Here is a 15,268-nt window from a genome sequence, read left to right as displayed (position 1 = left end):
ATCGAAGTCTACTTTGCATAGAGAGGCAGATAGCCGTTGGGGGACAGAGGAAGTCACATATTTGTCACTATTGTGGAAGTGAAGTTTCAGTATGTGTACTGATAGGGAACCAATGTGAGATAATTCTGTTGCAGGTTGTCATAAAATCATGAAGATGGGACATGTAAGTGGTGCTGGATTTTTGCTTTTAATGTCTCATGATTGTAGAAGTGTAGTCCAATATATGGAGCCCAGTGGCTCTGGTAAGGCTGTGCTTAAGATAACAGTGTGCCCCTGGCTGGGGAACCCAGGGTTTGAAATCCACAAGTCAAAAAGCGCCAGGCCAATGCACAAAGAATCCACATGAATTATTAGTTCATATATGGGGGACGTAAAACAGCCAACATGTTTCAGGGGCTCTGGTACTTTCTTCTCCATCAGAGTCTGGAATTTGGGTGAACTTGAAGTTAAAGGAACTTAGTTGCTTGAAGCAGAACTCTGGGTGAAAATTTTGCACTGCAATGGTTAAGTGCTCATTTTTGTCTAGATCCAAAAATCAAAAAGTTATACTTACTCGATCCTCCAAGCCATCTTGCTCTTCGGCTGGTTCCTGGAACCTCTCTCCTCCTCCAGTGCAGTGGCCTAAGGTCCTTGAGTCATCACTTTCTACACAGTGTATTGGACGTGAGGAAGCCAAGCGACATACCATCGCTGCAGCGGAGGAGCTGATAGTTTGGAGGGAGCGCTGTCGCAGCCTACCAGATCTGAGATTTGGATGAGTATAACTTTGTTATTTTTGAACTTAGGCAAATATAAGCACTTAACCCCTTGTAGTGTAGGGGTACTTCAACTGCAAGGGTTAATATTTTTTTTTACCCAGAGTTCTTTAAGCTAGCCATGGAGTTACTGTTTTTGACAACTGTCATCTTGTCCACCTCTTTCCAGAATTTAGTTGCGTCCTTTCATTTTAAGTTCACGCAGATTCCAGACCCTGATGTAGGGGGAGTGCCAGAGCCCCTGAAACGCATTGGCTGTTTAAATATGTCTGTAAAGGTTCTCATTCATCCAGGCCATGGTATATCTGTAAAAAATAAGTCAAGGCAACTGGATTTGCTGTATTTTTCTTGAAGGTGTTTCACTGGTCATCCAAAGAATGCCAAGAGTACAAGTGAGGGTGAAAAGAATGACAAACGGAAGGATTTGGTCATCCCATATGTAGTTGGGGTGTCTGAGAAACTCAGAAGGGTTTTTAAAAAAACACCACATCCCTGTCTGCTTTAAACCTAGCAGTACAATGAGGCAACAACTGGTTTACCCAAAAGACCCAACGCCAAAACACAAGATGAACAACTTGTGTATGCAGTCCAGTGCAGTGAGGAGTGCTCTAGATTTGTATGTCGGTGAAACCAAACAGCAGCTACATCAGTGTATGGCACAGCATAGAAAAGCCAAACTCTCTGGTCAGGATTCGGCAGTATACCTACATCTAAAGGAATAAAAACACTAATTTGAACAGTCAAGTAAGCATCCTAGACATTGTGAGACATCTATTGTCTGCCACATACAATGTTGTTTTAACACCTCTCTCTGGGCAGGTTAATAACACCTCCAATAATCTGTTGTGACTAACAAATTATGTGGATTGGAGCAACATTCACCATATTTATTCCCAGATAATTTTTGTACAAGTCATTCTGAATTGAGAAAGCTGGTTGGATGACCAGTAAAACTTCTTCAAGAAAAATACAGCAAGTCCAGTTGCCTTGACCTATTTTTTACAGATATTTGCTGGTTAACTTCACCTTTATATGCAATGTTTTCGAATTTTTGACCATTGGTCTGACGCTTCTCTTAGGCTTGTTACTTGTGGATGAGCTCATGAGGAGGCCAAGAATTCTGACTTCATTGTCATAGAGGAAAACGGAAAGTAGTGGCCACATGTGCTGATGGATCTGTGCTATATTGTGCATCAGAGAGCGAGGTTTAGAAGGTTTTTTGAGGCATTTGAACCCTGACAGTGGTAAAATGTGTTGACCTTTTTTCTCATCTCTTTCAGCTATAGCTGCTTAGTATGACACGTGTGTTTTTATAAATTCCAAACATCTCTCTGCTGGGTTTTTAAAATCTCCCTTCTCATTCCTACTTACACGACCTGTAGGGAGACTATGTAACGCCTATTTATAGTGAGCAACTGCAGTTGGTAATCATAGTGGGTACAGAGCAGTCTTCTCTACTACAACCCACCTTCTCCTGGGTCACTATTAGCCTCTGTTCTTGAGAGATAAATCACTAGTGACTAAAGTTGAATTGTTTATGCTATTATTATACATGTTGTAAAATTCTGGTGAATTGCAATTATTCCCCTGTTGTGGTCTGTCAAAGGCTATGCTGCCTCTTGCCTTGTGAAAATATACAAATCTACAGGGCTTGAAAAATTTGGTGGTGTCTCACCAGTCAGTCAAAAATTTCACCAGTCAGCATGACCGGACTATAGGCTTGCAATATATGTTAAAATTTTTTTCTAAATTCATTAGAGTTTGCCGCCCACTATTTCCTGCTTCCTGGTCACATGTTTCCTGTGACATCACAGGGCAAATGCTGCTACCGAGATCAAAGGGAGTTCGTATACTGAACTCCCTTTGATCTCCTGTCACAGAGCCGTGCCGGTCCCGGCCGCATCGGGCACAGCGGATCTCGGGACCGAACACGGCAGTGACAGATGCTGATACAAGTGATCGAGCGTCTATAGAGACGCACGATCGCTTGACTGTGTTAAGCTCCCGGTCGGCCGTGTAATTACAACGGCCGGACGGGAAGCTGCTCGTCGGGCTCCACTGTCTGCTCGTCACAGACGAGTGGACGAGTGGATTTTTCGAGCCCTGCAAATCTATATTCCCACAACTGATTGCATCCTTATCTGTCAACCACATGCACTGTCACTGAGATAAATCATATCCAAAGCCGAAAGTGTAATATATTTCAGCATACCGATCCTTAAATGTGGTGGCTTCATGCGTTTTTTTTTTTTTTTTAAGGCTTTTTCATTTATTTTCAGCTGAGGATTTGGCCATTAAAGAAGAACTATGAAGTGGGTTATTTTAATTCATCCTCATAATTAGAGCCGACCTGTGACACAGAAACTGTGACCGGTCTGCTCTATTGATCGAGAAATGAGCGAACACATACCATCGCTTGCTCACTTCCCGATCATCTACCTGCAGAGAGCGGTGACTGTCAGTCACCACTCCCCGCAGGGATACCCCCCTCTCCGATCCTCAAGCACTGACTGGAGGCATGGACGGGGGAGGTGGCGGGCCCAGCTGGCTCTGCCTCTAGATAGGCAGAGCCCGCTGTCACTCTGCCAGCTGGGTGGATCCAGACAGTAATGTCGGGATCTGTCCCGGCTGCAGCGCTATATAGCTCGGAACAATAGCTCGCTATATACTGAGCTTTGGTTCACAAGAGGAGGTTAGTATGTGTCCTCCCGTGACCCTAAAGAGAACCATGGGGAAAAACACTTACCCAATAGTTCTCTATTAAGTCTGTATTTGTTCAACTTATTTTACCAGACCAAGCTGTCCACGAAAAGTGGCAGATAGAGGGTTGTGGCAAAACCTTTAACACTGACAGGGGTGCTTATAATGGTCAGCTTTTATTCATTTTTGTAAAACCTTCGTCCCAAAAAGTAAAAGACTGTTTCTGTAACTGCTTAAAATGTGTTAGCTGTAGTTCAGATTTCATTTGTTAGTTAAGTCCATCTAATCCTGCCACTGTATCTAATGCTACCCTCCCCACAGGGTGGCAATGCTGATTTCAATGAAAAAACCCCTAGAACAAAACTAATGCAGCCACTACATTAAAGGATTGGTAATCTTTTATATATATATACATTTTGGGGGTTTAGATACGCTTTAAAGTAAACCTATATGACCTAAAAAGAGCCTAAGGTAACAATACTGCTGATGTTGTGCTTGTGAATACCTGCAAATCTGTTAATCAGCTTTTCTGTGCCTGTGGATTGCAGAACCCTTTGGATTCCAGTCCCAGGCTATACACAGCGCCACAACTTCTGTCTCCGCACTGCCATTCATCTGTCAAACACTATACGCTCTACAAGCCGTGAGGCTCTAGAATTTGACAGTTAAATGCCAGGGGATGGGCAGGGTGTATTGTAGAATCCAAAGCCTTTTGTTCTGCAGTGACCTGGAAACCAGGGGCTTCACAGGGTCACAACAGGTGGTTTGAAATCTTATACAGGTTCTCTCAGACAACCAAAGGTGCCTGCACTTTAGTACGGTTATTTCTCTGTCAGATTGTAACAGGTTCACATTACTAGTTGTCTTATACTAAGAGAAGAGGGAGTGTGCTCACATCACTGAGAAACAACATTGGTGGGAAGCTGTCTACAGTCTTTTTAGAAAATTATTAAAGACAGACTTTCAACTCATTGTGTATTTTTATTTCAGTTTTTACTGAAGTAATCAAATACAAAAGGAACAAAATGGGAGAGGTTCAGAACCAAGGGAGGAGAAGGGTCACATATAGCATTCGAGGAGCCATTGAAGGTACATGAGATCATTGGCAGGACGTTCTGGTAGTAACATTTTACATGAAATAAGAACACAACCATATCCATGTACCCTATATTAGTATATCACAGATGTCCAAAGCTTGGCCTAATCATTTTGGTTGTATCAGCAAGATCTTTAGCTGGCTACACACTAGTAGATTTCCCAATGAACTTTCGACTCTCTATTAGGCGATGGTGTCAAATCAACGATCGCATTCGGCCGCAGTGACGGAAAAAGTCAAAGGAGCAGGATAGAACATTTTTCTTGAAGGAACGAAATTCTTACTGTGAATGTGGTTTTCCTTCAGGAAACTTTATTCCAATATTGAATGTTAAAAGAAAATGACATTTGTGAAGTGGTAAAGGAAGATCTTTCGTGCGGAAATCTACTAGCGCATGGCCAGCTTTTGGTAAACAGTAGTGGAATGCACAAATGTTAGTCATGGGGTGAAAAATAAATAAGAGAGGCTGGCTACTTAGTGTCTCTGGGATATGCTAAACTAAAAGAGAAGGGAGAGAGAGGAAACCATAGGAGGGTGAAGGGAAGAGGGCTGGGTAGGTTGTGAAGGAAGAGAGGAAGGGTGGGGTAGGCAGCCTCAGCTAAGATATTAGATGTTCAAGCTTGGTACCAAGTATTGCATGGAAAGAGAAAGTGTGTCTCATGACAGGGATTGAAACGCCTTGCTGTTTATGAATTGGAGTATCATTTCAGTGGGCTTTGAACCCTTCCGTCATCGCATGACACAACTCAACAGTCTATAACTGAGAACAATCATTTTGAAATAAATGAGGGCAGAAATAAGGAAAACACTTTCTTTGTTGAAATTGTTGTATCTGTGCAGCACTGATCACTGAATTTGTGTGAGGGAAACTTATCAAAACTGGAGCAGACAAAAGCTGGAGCAGTTGCCCATGGCAACCAATCAGCTTCTCTCTTCAGTGTGTTCAGCTAAGATTCGAGAATAAAAGAGAGAAGCAGATCGGTTGCCATGCACAGCTGCTCCAGATTTTGTCTGCCTCAGTTTTGATAAAATTCCCTTCTGTATTTTTTATTTTGGTGCCAGCTGTGCTGTAGGGTCACTAATGGGCACTGGCTACCTCATTTGACTTATTAGCATTTGAATTCTGCCATAAATAATTAACACCGCATTTTATTAATAATAATCTCTGGGCTTGCTGTAAATATTGTAAATTCTTATATATCCAGGCCAATAGGCAGCTGGACTAAAGTATAAATAAAGCCAAAACTTAGTTTTTAACAGTAAGTAGGGAATAAATATCTAAATACACTTAAGGTCCCAGTCACACTCAGCGACTTGCGATATTGCGCGACTTGCGATATTGAGCGATATTGAGTGACTTTTTCCTATTGGGCTGTATGCAATCAGGAGCAAAATTGCTCGAAAAAAGGGTCATGTAGGAGCGACAAGCTACATCGACGAGCTACAAGCTGTCACTGCCGTTGCCGGTCCTGAGATCTGCTGTGCTCGGTGTGGACGGGACCGGCACAGCTGCTCTGTGACAGGAGATCAAAGGGAGTTGCTACACGATCTCCCTCTGATCTCCTCTCCAGGCCCCAAATGCAGGAAGTGATGTATATTACATCACTTCTCCATTCAGCTGTCATTCCCAGCTACAGATGCCGGTGAGAATCTGCTGAAGCAGATCTGTGCTTCATTAGCTTCTCCGGGGGTCCCTAGGTGACATTAGGGTTCTTGGAGACCCCTGATGTCTCCATAAAGAGGACCTGTCATGTAAATTGGCTATCACATAGGGGGCTTCTTAACCCTAAAGAAAAACATAATTATGTTCTTAAACATATAAGAAAATTAAAGAAGCATACATTTTTTATTTTTTTTAAACAGAAAAATGTTTTAAGTCCCAGCCTCCCAAATACACACGCAAACATGCGTTGGGTGCGCCTATGTGCGAAAACAACGATTGCGCTTATTGTGCCGCACATGTTACATATCACCGCGAACGTCGCAGTGAGAGCAATAATTTTAGAGCCATTAATTATTGATAACACTAAACTGATGAGCGGTAAAAGGGTTTAAAGCAGGGGTGCCCATTAGGTAGATTGCGATGTCCTGTCCTCTCTGGATCCCCGCGGAACAGGGGGGATCCAGTGGAGAAGTTGCAGCCCCCCTGTGTGCGTGACCGAGCGGCAGAGGATCGGTACATATCAGTGATATGTACCGATCCTCTGTGCAGGACAAACACTGGAGCGATCAGCTGATCACTCCAGTGTTTGTAAATAACTGGGGACACATATTACTATGTGTCCCCAATTATGAATGAATAGGATGTGATTTACATCACTTCCTGTTCATTCATGAGTTTCTCAATGGAGAGTAGCACTCTGTACAGAGGCTCCTCCTCATTCAGAAACTGCTTGATAGTAAAATACTTTCTTAATGAATGGGAAGCATCTGTGCTTTCCATTCATTTAGAACAGAGGCTGCAGAAAAAGAGATTGAAGACTTTGTGTGCTCAATTTATTTTTCTATTTTAAAATAAATATATCTGGGGGCTGTTTAGACCCCTAATATTTCCCTGAAGTCCCCCCCAACAGTAAAAAAAAAAATGAAATAAGAAATAACAAAAATAAAATAACAAATAGTAAAAAATAAATGTAAAAAATCCTGGAGGCAGGGCGCTGGGTGACATCACACGCCTGTTCGGGGGCACTTTTTTTTTCTTGCCACGGGCGCAAATGGAGCTGGCTATGGCTATGCTCTCACGGTGCTCGTGTGGCTGAATGTGTCAGACGCTGCAGACGCAAAGGGGCGGGACACCTCTCCCCATGTGCAACGTCGGCCACACGAGCACCGGGGGAGGACAGGACCCCGGCGCTTCTAGAACGCTGTGGAATGCAAGCCGGCCAACTCCCTGCATTCAGGGGCGGGAGGGGACGTGGGGTTGTATTAAAGTCAATGGCACCGCAGCTATGTCCCCCGCCCACAGTGTGATCACCCGCACCTGGAACGCAGGCACATAGTGCTTGAAGCATTTTTGCGGATCGCACTTGACCGGAACTCAGGTAGTAATGTGCCTGGTTCCGGGTGCAGGCGATCGCACTGTGGGGCCTGGCTGTGGTGCCATTGACTTCAATGCACCGCCACGCCCCTGAACGCAGGTGTTTTTTCGTTGGTAGATCTCATTGAGCTCGTCATTTGAAAAGTAGATCTCCAGACGAAAACTTGTGGGCGCCCCTGGTTTAAAGCATCGCCTTTGGCCAATTTCAGGGTGGTCACTTTTTTGGATTTTGCGGGCGCGCGCAATTTTAAGGCTTGACATGTTTGGCGTCTTTTTACCCGACGTGACCTCGTCTTTTATATTTTACCAAAAAATTGGGGTGATAATAAACGTTTCATAACAATTTATAGGGAAACAGGTTTTTTCTCAAAATTTTTGGTACTTTTTTTTAGTTATATAGTAAAAAATAAAAACCCCAGTGGTGATTAAATACCACCAAAAGAAAACTCTATCTGTCCCCAGAATTTATAAAAAAAAATAATTTCAGGACAGCGTTGCATAAATAAACGTCAGTCAAATTACCGCAGCGCTGAATGCTGAAAAATGGCCTGGCCAGGAATGGGGCTTAACACTTGGCTTTTAAGTGGATTTTCAGAAAATATATGGTTTGGGGGGTCTTTTACAAACGCTAGCAACGCAGCAGTTGAAAATCAAATCAATAGGAAAAAAATGCAAAAAATTCTAAAATGGCTTGGCCAGCTGATTTGAAAAATCAGGGCTTGGCAGCGAAAGAGTTAAAGCTGTACAACCAGTCCTACAATATGTAACTGGGTCTACCAGTTTTGTCAGCCATATTGTTACCAAAGGTCCTCTTACAGGAAAACCAATAAAGTAATAACTGCAGATCTAACCATTGGCCAGTTTGTTTCCAGTTATGTTAGTCCCGTGTCATGCTATGTGTAGCCTTTGAATGACCTATGCAATGAATGGTTGTTTGTGAAAATTAACTATAAGTGCTCACATGAAGGTAAATGCCCATTATCTGGCAATTACACTCAACATAAGTGAGGAGGTTTCCGATCTCTGTTTATGAGGGTACATGGACATACAAAGCTTTGCCAATTAAATGTATTCTTCTCTAAATGCTTACTGTCCTACGTTTTGTGATGCTCGATGCTCTGATTAGGAAAGGGTTTTTAATAGATCCTTGTGACTGCTATCTGCATATCATCATATCAATTCTTTCATAAAGAATACAATATACTCTGTCATTAAAAACGTATTATTGGATGAAAAAATCCAGGTGTATGTCCAGCCAAACGTGTTTGTTTCTTTTTTCTTTTTTAGTTTTGAATAGAATGGGGCAGGTTTGTAACCTCCGTCAGGTTTTTACTGCTATCCGGGGCTTAGTCGGAAAGATTTACCCTGACATACTATAAAAGAGGCACCTCTTTTCCCAGACAGGAAGTGAGGGACAGTCTGAAACAGGGATACAGACAGAAACACAGAGATGAAAGGGGTTCTAGCGTTCCCCGACTCTACCAAACACAGCATTATTACTATTCCTTTAACTAACTTTAAAAAAAAATTAGGCTTGGCATACAATTTAAGACTTTTAATGCAAGTACCATTTATTTTAATGAGAACCAGTCTTGATTGGGCTTCTTATACAAGAATCTGAATATTTAGCCTAAGTAGTACGGTACAATAATGTAGTATCACCAATGAAAGATTTTTATTTGCCACCTTATTTAGCTTTACTTACTTGTGCCTGGGTCTGACACTTCAGCTTGTATAAGGGAGGCAGAGGTCACTCAAATTCTGATATTTGCTGCAATCTCAACTGCCTGACCTCTTACATTGTATTCTTGGATGTTGGGAAACTAAGGTAGGGTGCTTGGTACTGAAACTTAGAGCAGGATGGCAGCACACAAGGAATCTCCTCCAAATGTATCTCTATTTCATACTGTAAAGTCCATAAAAACAATATCCGCTTATATGTTTCAGCCCTGCTGGGCCTTAGGGCTAGTTTACACCAAAACTGTGTGTGTCTGCGCAGCTGCAATGCAATGCGTTTTGCTGCAATTTTACCACGATTGTACCGCAATTGATGTTTTTTTTTTTTTGCTTAAAATGGGATTTCAGGTGCATTTGACTGCATTGGAACTGACTGCACTGATGTGAACAGAGCACCAGAAATCCCATAGGAAAGCATTGTGATGTATTTTGGCTGCAGCGGCCAAACTGAACGGACTGCATCACAACTGCATCTGGTGTAAACTAGCCCTAAGTCATAGCATAACTTGGTACTGCAGCAGCTCCCAGTCTTCTGGTCATACAACAAGTAAATCCAAATAAGGGGGCAAAATCTCTCAGAAGTACTTCTGTACATTTATGACTAAGGCTGGGTTCACACCATTTTCCGGACCATATCTGGAACGCAGTGCATTGCAGTTTTGCCACGCTTTTACCGCGTTTTTGTCGTGTTTGGAAATGTTTTACTTTTTTTCTTAGCTTAAAATGGTCTTACAGGTGCGTTCCATGCTTTTTTGATGCGTTTCTCTGGGTTCCAGTGCATACCAGACCGGACAAAATGAGACATGCAGTATTTTTCTGGTCTGGTCTGGAACGGACTGCACTGGTGGGAACAGAGGCCAGAAATAGCATAGGGATACATTGGGATGCATTTTGGTCTGGAAACCCGTCTGATCTGGATGTGGTGTGAATGGACCCTAAGCCCAGTTGTAAAGTGTGAAGAAATAATGCAATATATGGTAATCCTATTAGGAAGGATACATAGCCCTGTACTTTATTTAAAAACAATATTTTATGTTTTGTCATCTGTTGATTTGACAACTCTTTATTCTTTTTCTGATTGATAAAATAAAAATTGCTTCCGTCTTCACAGGTTCAGGAAATGGTTCATGGAGTTACCACAGAGGAGTGTCAGGCAGCATTACAGAACCATGGCTGGAATGTCCAGAAGGCTATCCAATACCTAAAAGTATGTTTTCACGCTGTCTTATTTATCTATATTTGACATCATCTTGCACTTTAGAAATATGTTTTCTCTATCCATCCCATCCCAGGTGCTGGAGGGTGTGTGGCGTGGAGGGTTTCATTGCACATATGTGGTGCTCCTGTCTAATCTATCAATCATATTGGTCTTTAGTTGTGGAATGGATTTCCTGAATCTCTGGCGATGTGCTGCGGCTTGATCCTTGGATATGGCTCTTTCATTGCTCCCCAATCCCATATAAGATTTATTGAAATAGTTCACTTCATCAGCTATAAAATACAGCAAAAAGTAACACTGGAAATCATCTTTTGCTCCATCTATTACCTCTTGCTTTAAGTTGATGGATCAGACTATGTTTATGGAGAAATTTGGATATAATGGGGGTTGGCGGAATCTCCTGAGGTCAACATATGGGATACTTGGAAAATGTTCAGGACGTCTTCAGAATTCTCGCAGAGTATTGAAACCAATTGCCATTTGTTTCATTTAATGCAGATATTATTTCATATGTGATACAATACTAGTTCTGTGAGATAGGAGTAATGTATTAGAAGTATGTAAATAATGACTTTTTACTCTCAGAAAACCTTTTGTGATCTCAGAATAATATTGATGTTTATTAATACTTATTTTGTAATCATGTTTGCGTACGTAGAATCGGCCATTAGATGGCAGCCTTCCCTACAGGCATTAGGCCACTCAGAACATAAACTGCAAAACTCTGGAGGAAATACTCCACCTTGTGGTCACAATGCTGTACTGTCATGTCTAACCATTTTTGTACTGTGAGGATCAACTTGTTCCATAGTAGGTATTCTTGCATAGATTCATTGGTTTGAAACCCCCTAAATACTGTAAAATAATCTGCAATCAATGTGAAACTTTATTTTATGTAAATTTACTCATACCATGTTCTGCTTTTACTGCAGGTTGAGCAGCTGTTTTGCCTGGGACTGAAGACTCGTATGGAGTGCCACAAAGTGCTGGAGACGTTTAATTGGAACCTGGAGACTGCTAGCTCCCACCTTCTAGAATTATACAGTGGCTGCCAGCAAAAGTACGCCATTTCCTCTGAAATTTACATTTAAAGTGTATATATGCATGCCCGCTGCAGACCTGATAGGCAGCCATAGGGCAAACTGAAGCAATGCACATGGCAGGCTAACAATGCTGCATCTAATTGCAAGAAACAGACTTAACATTGTCAGCCTGCGGCAGGAAGTGCTTTTAATGGCAGAATCTCTAGACAAGAAACTTTGCAACAGATTCACAAACACATTAGGGTGGCCGTACGCTAGTAGATTTTCAGAAGAAGTTTCGTACAAAAGATCATCGATTTCGACCATAGTGACAAAAAGTCAAAGGAGCAGGATTGAAAATGTTTCTTGAACGAACTAAATTCTAACAGTGAATGTGGTTTTCATTCGGGAAACTCCATTCCAAAAACTAATGTTAAAATAAAACAGAATTTTATTAAACATTCGTCAATTGTCTGATGGCATTATCGGGTGGTAAAGAAAGATCTTTCATTCGGAAATCTACTCGTTTATGGCCAGCTTAAGGCACAATGCTAAACATAGTGAAATAATAGATTGAAATGTTTTGAAAGAAAGCTTGCAAGTTGCATGTCAAACAGTTGTTGATCAGATTTTATACTGTTTTCAGTGTTTTGTGACTGTTCAATTACAAGTATGGTTAACCCAAGAGTGATCACATTTACCCTTCACTTTCCAATGTGCGATAGTGACTTTTTCATCACTGCTCACAGGATTGTTACAGTTTCCATTAATATGCATGGCCCCTCTTTCATCTTTTTTTCATCTATTTGCAGCTTTTTGTTTCATTTTTTCTGGTTATAGTAGTCTCTATATGGGGCTCATGAAAGCAGATGTAAGATCATTGATGTTTTCTGGCCATTTTATGCCAATGATAATACAATGTGCCTACTTAATTTCATAAAAGATAATAGCACGTTGGTAATTAACATCATAGTAACAGCGGCAACTTTCAACATGTACCTGAGAAAGGAGTCATCAATAATTGTTTGAAGCAATGAGCACCAAAGGTTTGACATGCCTTTTGTAACAGGATTATTTAGGTTAGCTGGGATTCATTTTCAGCATATAAAAATAACATTTTATTGACAAAGAGATAACAAGATAAGGAATACTACAGTTTGTATTGTGAAGATAATGAATTGAAGAATGCAGGGAGGCAAGCAGCTAAAATAGGTAAAAGAGCTGATGGGCAACTATGATAGCTCAACGCCTGATGTCTACTCCGCTGATGACTTCACCACTGATGTGTTTCCTGGACTCCACCTGTGTCTTGGACTAGTGCCTTAGACATGGATGGAATGTGCTTTTCCACATAAGTAGCACATGTACAATTTAACTCTGTAAGCATACTGTAATGAAGTAATGGAGACATCAATGATCATAATAATCAAGCTTAGTTATGTAATACATATATGATACTTTTCTAGAAAGAGCAGGCGTATAACCATATTATATGCAAGATATTTAGACACCAAATACAATTCTTCTTAGTTATCGCATACTGTATGTACACACGTATACGTATATCTAAGACTTGCCTATGGTTGGACATTTTATTACAAATCTGATGTTATTGTTTCTCTAACAGACTAAATTTTAACAGGAGGAAATACATGTTCAATATCCCTTTAAGTCAGTCAGTCTCTAATTCTAGTTAAGTTAGGAAGTAGTGCAGGGGCTGTAAGGATTTGTTAGCTTACTGTTAGGGGACGTGTTAGGCTAGTGGTTAAGGTTAGTTTAATTGTTACAATTTAGGGTTAGATTTAAGGGTTACCTTTGTTAGAGGTAAAGGGGTAGGTCAATTTACCAAAAAAGTAGAACATTTTTGGTAAATCGACCTACCCCTTTCACAGTGTTCCCTTAGCTTGGCAAACAACTGTGTTAATTTCAATCGACCAGTCATGCACAAGCAAAATCCTTTTTTTAAAATCTTGCACGCGATTGCCTTCCCGCTGTCCTGAGGCTGTCTCTACTCTTACTTCAGTCTCCCTGTATCTTCCTGTCTCTGTTTTTCTGCTTTCCTGTCTTCTCACTGTTCTATTTTCTTTAAATTCCTTTTTCCCTGTATTGCCTCACATGAGCCTGTGGTTTCATTTTAGGTAGCTGCTTGATTTTGTTTGCTTGGCACACGTGTATTTGGATTATTGCATTCTTCTACCCATGGAGAAGCAGTTGGCATGTGCCCCAACATCACCTTGCATGCTGTGTTCTATGGTTCATTCTTGTTTTTTATTCTTCCTTTATTGTTATTGTTTATAGCATTGTCGCTCTAATGTTATTCTTTTGTACAATCCTGTATTCTGTCTTTACAATACTTTTATAAAAATATTGAAGTGAAACTACCACACAAAAAAATGCTCGTGATTGTTTTTTTAAATTGAGCATAGCTTCTCTTTATTCACTGAGCAAAGTGAACAATAACTTTATTAAGTGCATATCTCCTATTCCTTTGGTCTTCTGGTGTGTGCTGGCAGAAACAGTGCTGATGCTCTGATTTCGGAGTGTCTCACCACTCTGCGCTAAAAAAAAGGACTGCATGCAGTCCTTTTTTTTTAGTACATGCCACTACATAACAGTGTTGTGAACTGGGCTGACTGTAAACATGGCAATTTCCCTTGTCTTTGCATTGTTACTGCCCTGAAAAGGCTTCCAGTGCAGTCCCAACACATCTGATGTGAATCGACCCTAAGGCTTAATTTTCAGGGTTAGGTTATAGATTAAGGGTCATGTTAAGAGTTACGTTTGTGGTTAGGTTATTGATTAAGTTTGAGAGAAGGAGGTAGGTCGTAAGAGAAATTATAGAGGTATTCACATCAGGAGCCTCACAATCAAGAAATCACAAATGTTTTGCATCTTGCTTGCTTGAATATTTTAATTAAGCTGCCAGATATTGTAATGTGGCTTTTTATTTTACAGACGATGATGCATCTGTGTTGAAGGGATGGCTTACTTGCACAACATATAACTACCTGGACTGATACATATATAAAGGATTCTCTGACCCAAGGGCAATCGAAGCAGTTTTTTGGCTCTGAACTGGCCCTCATGGGGGCTTCCTCAACCCACAAGAATTGAACTTTGAAACCAACCCAGTGTTCTGCTACATGGACATGTGTTAATGTTGCGTTTTCTCTTTTAATGTGTTTAGATATAAAGTTTATTTGACAAAAATAAGAGGTTGCATTCTTTACCTTTTGTTCTGAATTCGTGTGATGTGACTTTACAGAGAACAGTTCCGGACAACAAGTTAAAGCATTAACTGAATTTCTGTTAACCTTGCTAAAGACAGCAGAGGGCCTTCGGTTCTTGCAAAATTCTCAGAGGTACCTCTGGCTTAGGAGAGCAGCCTCCTTCCATATGATCCTGTGCTATGGATTCTCCCTCTCATACTCCAGTATTTTGGGCAACTGAGGGTGCAGTGAGCTGAGCAGAGTGCTGTAGAGGTCGTGCTGGACATGGAATGCACATGGACCTATAAGGATTAAGCTGGCATAACAGCCAGCTGGTGAAGATGGAAGAATGGGATATATAGGGGCCATTCAGCAGTTAGGCTGTGTCCCCTGAATATGCTAATTTCCATGTCTATATAGAGAATAACTTGACCCTTAGGCCCCGTTCACATTGAGCGATTTATCGCGCGATTTTTGTAGCGATATCGCTCAT

General features: G+C 41.2%; 1 protein-coding gene across 4 annotated transcripts in view; it reads left to right on the top strand.

The window, feature by feature from the left end:
- Positions 1-14,745, top strand: part of TNK2 (tyrosine kinase non receptor 2) — a 121,243-nt gene extending 106,498 nt beyond the window's left edge. For all 4 annotated transcript variants that reach the window (XM_018561582.1, XM_018561579.1, XM_018561583.1 and 1 more), the window contains 3 exons: positions 10,437-10,532; positions 11,477-11,604; positions 14,522-14,745. In XM_018561582.1, coding sequence (XP_018417084.1) covers positions 10,437-10,532; positions 11,477-11,604; positions 14,522-14,528 — 231 coding nt within the window. In that variant the 3' untranslated portion in view covers positions 14,529-14,745. The remainder of the gene's footprint in view (positions 1-10,436; positions 10,533-11,476; positions 11,605-14,521) is intronic.
- Positions 14,746-15,268: the final 523 nt, after the last annotated feature.

This window comes from Nanorana parkeri, unplaced genomic scaffold (genome assembly GCF_000935625.1).
Source record: "Nanorana parkeri isolate BGI_ZX_2015 unplaced genomic scaffold, ASM93562v1 scaffold531, whole genome shotgun sequence".
Taxonomy (NCBI): domain Eukaryota; kingdom Metazoa; phylum Chordata; class Amphibia; order Anura; family Dicroglossidae; genus Nanorana; species Nanorana parkeri.
This window is presented reverse-complemented; position numbering and strand designations above follow the sequence as displayed.